Below are 3,422 nucleotides of genomic sequence, written 5' to 3' on the forward strand. Positions count from 1 at the left end.
GGCCTCCCAAAGTGCTGGGATTACAGGCGTGAGCTGCCACAGCTGGCCCTTATCTTCATGTGAATTAGGCTGAGGGAGGAGGAAGAGGAAGGGTCAGTCTTGCCGTCTCAGGTGGCAGAGGTGGAAGAAAATTCACATGTGAATGGACCTCTGCAGTTCAGACCTGTGTTCAAGGATGAAGTGTATACAGTATGCCGTAGCTGTGTAAGATGTTTGTGTTAGGGGAAAGTGGATGAAGGGTATACAGGAACTCTTTGTACTGTCTTGGTAACTTTTCTATAAATCTCAAATTATTCCAAAATAAAACAATTATGTTTAAATGATAATGTGCACATGTAAAACAGAAAATCAAGTTCAGAGGATAAATTAAGATGAGCAAGACTTCCATGGTGAGACGTTTTAAGACATCATTGAAGAACACAAGATGCATGAAAAAAATGGAGGCACACAATCATGTTCATGGCCCGGAAAACTTGGTATCACAAAGATGTTAGGTCTCCCCGTGTTTATTTATACATCAATTAATATGGTTCCAGTCAAAATTCTACCTTTTTAAAAAAGATCTGGACAAAAAGGGATGAGAAATACTAAGACAATTTTGAAGCTAAGCCATGTGAGGGAAATTGATCTACCAGGTAGCAAGACTTGCTACACAATGATAGTAATTAAGGTTGTGGTATTGTCACAGTGATAGGTGGATAGCCAATGAAATAGAAGAGACAGCTCAGAAAGATCCCATGTACATACGACATCCTGCTACATGTTAGAGGTGACAGTTACTTGTCTGTGGGGAATGGATAGACTATTCAGTAAATGAGGCTGGGACCATTGATGATTCAAGTAGGAAAAAATAAAATCAGATCTTTATGCCAAATGCAGAAATAAATTCCATAAAGTCAGTGAAAACCTGTGCTTTAAAAATTTGTAGAAAGAACATAAGAGAATATCTTTTTTACCTTGGAGTAGAATAGGATTTATTGTACCAAAAACTCATACTAAAATTGGAAAAGATTGATAACTGCTTACATTTAAATTTTTTAAACTTCTATACAAAAAATGATACCAACAAAATTAATAGGCAAGTTTATTTTCAGTATATGTAACCAACCTGAGATTAGTATCCAGAGTATAAAGAACTCCTTTAAATCCCTAAGAAAGAACCCAGATCCCCCCCCGCCCCAGCACCCCCGAGATGGAGTCTTGTTCTGTCGCCCAGGCTGTAGTGCAGTGACTCGATTTTGGCTCACTGCAACCTACACCTTGGGTTCAAGCAATTCTTCTGCCTCAGCCTCCTGAGTAGCTAGGACTACAGGTGCCTGCCACCATGCCTGGCTAATTTTTGTATTTTTAGTAGCGACGGGGTTTCACCAAGTTGGGCAGGCTGGTCTCGAACTCCTGACCCCAGGCAATCTGCCCACCTTGTCCTCCCAAAGTGCTAGAATTATAGGCGTGAGCCACCCCACCGAGCCATAATCCAGATTTTTGAAAAATAGGCATAGTATCTGAGACAGTTCACAGAGAAGGAAAATGGAATGCATTATAAATATAAAAGTAGTTCTTTTAAATTCAACAACTGGGTTAGTGCTCTTCTCAAGTGATTGGTTAGATATTGGCCAGGCACAGTGGCTCACACCTGTAATCCCAGCACTTTGGGTGGCTGAGGCAGGCAGATCGCTTGAGCCAAGCAGTTGGAAACTAGCCCAGGCAACATAGCAAAACCCCATCCCTACAAAAAATACAAAAATTATCCAGGCATGGTGGCGTGTGCCTATAGTTTCAGCTACTTGGGAGGCTGAGGTGGGAGGATCACATGATCCTGGGAGGTAGAGGTTGCAGTGAACCAAGATCATACCACTGCACTCCAGCCTAGGTGGCAGAGCAAAAACCCTGTCTCAAAAAAAAGAAAGAAGTGAGAGATTGTGAGTAAGCTCTGATTTTTAAAATACATTTAGTTCTATAGGATTTAATTTTTATTTACTTGGTACTGACAAACATTCACAATAATGTTGCCTCAGTCGCCAGGAAGTGCCCTGTCCAGCCTTCGTACCTCTGATTGCCACGCCTGACATTTTAAGGAATAACATGGCCTGGTAAATTTATGTTTCTTTCAAGAATGGGAGGCCGAGCATGGTGGCTCACACCTATAATCCCAGCACTTTGGGAGGCCAAGGCGGGTGGATCACCTGAGGCCAGGAGGCCAAGACCAGCCTGGCCAACATGGTAAAACCCCGTCTCTCCTAAAAAGACAAAAATTAGCCGGGCGTGGTGGCAGGCGCCTGTAATCCCAGCTACTCAGGAGGCTGAGGCAGGAGAATCTCTCAAACCCTGGAGGCAGAGGTTGTAGTGAGCCGAGATTGCACTTCAGCCTGAGTGATAGGAGCAAAACTGTCTCAAAAAAAAAAAAAAAATAGGCTGGGTGCAGTGGCTCACGCCTATAATCCCAGCACTTTAGGAGGCCAAGGCAGGTGGATCACCTGGGGTCAGGAGTTTGAGACCAGCCTGACTAACATGGTGAAACCCTCTCTCTACTAAATACAAAAAATTAGCTGGGCGTGGTGGTGCATGCCTGTAATTTCAGCTAGGTGGGAGGCTGAGGCAGGAGACTCTCTTGAACCCAGAGGCGGAGGTTGCAGTGAGCCAAGATGGTGCCACTGCCCTCCAGCCTTGGCAGCAAGAGCAAAACCCCCTCTCAAGACAAATGAACAAAAAAACAAATGGGAGACACAATGCTTTGTGATAAATAAATGTTGTAAAGGGCATGTTTCAATGTTCCCTATTTAATGTTGCAAAATTGCTTTCATGGATACTTTTTGTGTTCATCTGTTGCCTAAATTATTTCCCATTCATATTCTTGCTTTTACTCATTAATGTTGAAATTCAGTGCTTGTAATATCTTTGAATTCTAACATGTAGACATGCATGCGTGCATATATACATTCATTTAAGTTTTTTTAAAAATTGACTTTTTGTTGGAGTCATTTTAATTCTGGAGTAAAAAAGATGTGGTCTTTTTCCTAGAACGTCCCATACCCTTCGATCATATGATGTACGAACATCTTCAGAAATGGGGTCCACGGAGGGAAGAAGTGAAATTTTTCCTTCGACACGAGGACTCTCCAACTGAGAACAGTGAACAAGGTAGATAAATGCTTTCTTCCTCATTTGTTAATTTTTGCTAGAAAAGTTAATTTAAGAAAAAAAGGAATAAATATTATTCACATACACCCACCCCTGCACTTGCAAGTGGCTAGAGGGAAAGTTGGTATCTCATGTTTCTTTGGCTTCTCTTAGTGTTGTTTACCATTATGGCCCTTTTTTTTTTGAGATGGAGTCTTGCTCTGTCGCCCGGGCTGGAGTGCAGTGGCCAGATCTCAGCTCACTGCAACCTCCGCCTCCCGGGTTTATGCCATTCTCCTGCCTCA

General features: G+C 42.5%; 1 protein-coding gene across 1 annotated transcript in view; it reads left to right on the forward strand.

The window, feature by feature from the left end:
- Window positions 1-3,422, forward strand: part of PPP1R13B (protein phosphatase 1, regulatory subunit 13B) — a 129,734-nt gene that overhangs the window by 68,809 nt on the left and 57,503 nt on the right. Inside the window, exon 3 of the mRNA XM_011951413.1 lies at window positions 3,019-3,138. Within this exon, the coding sequence (XP_011806803.1) occupies window positions 3,019-3,138 (120 nt within the window). The remainder of the gene's footprint in view (window positions 1-3,018; window positions 3,139-3,422) is intronic.

The sequence above is a fragment of the Colobus angolensis genome, unplaced genomic scaffold (assembly GCF_000951035.1).
Source record: "Colobus angolensis palliatus isolate OR3802 unplaced genomic scaffold, Cang.pa_1.0 Scaffold32, whole genome shotgun sequence".
NCBI classification, from domain to species: Eukaryota; Metazoa; Chordata; class Mammalia; order Primates; family Cercopithecidae; genus Colobus; species Colobus angolensis.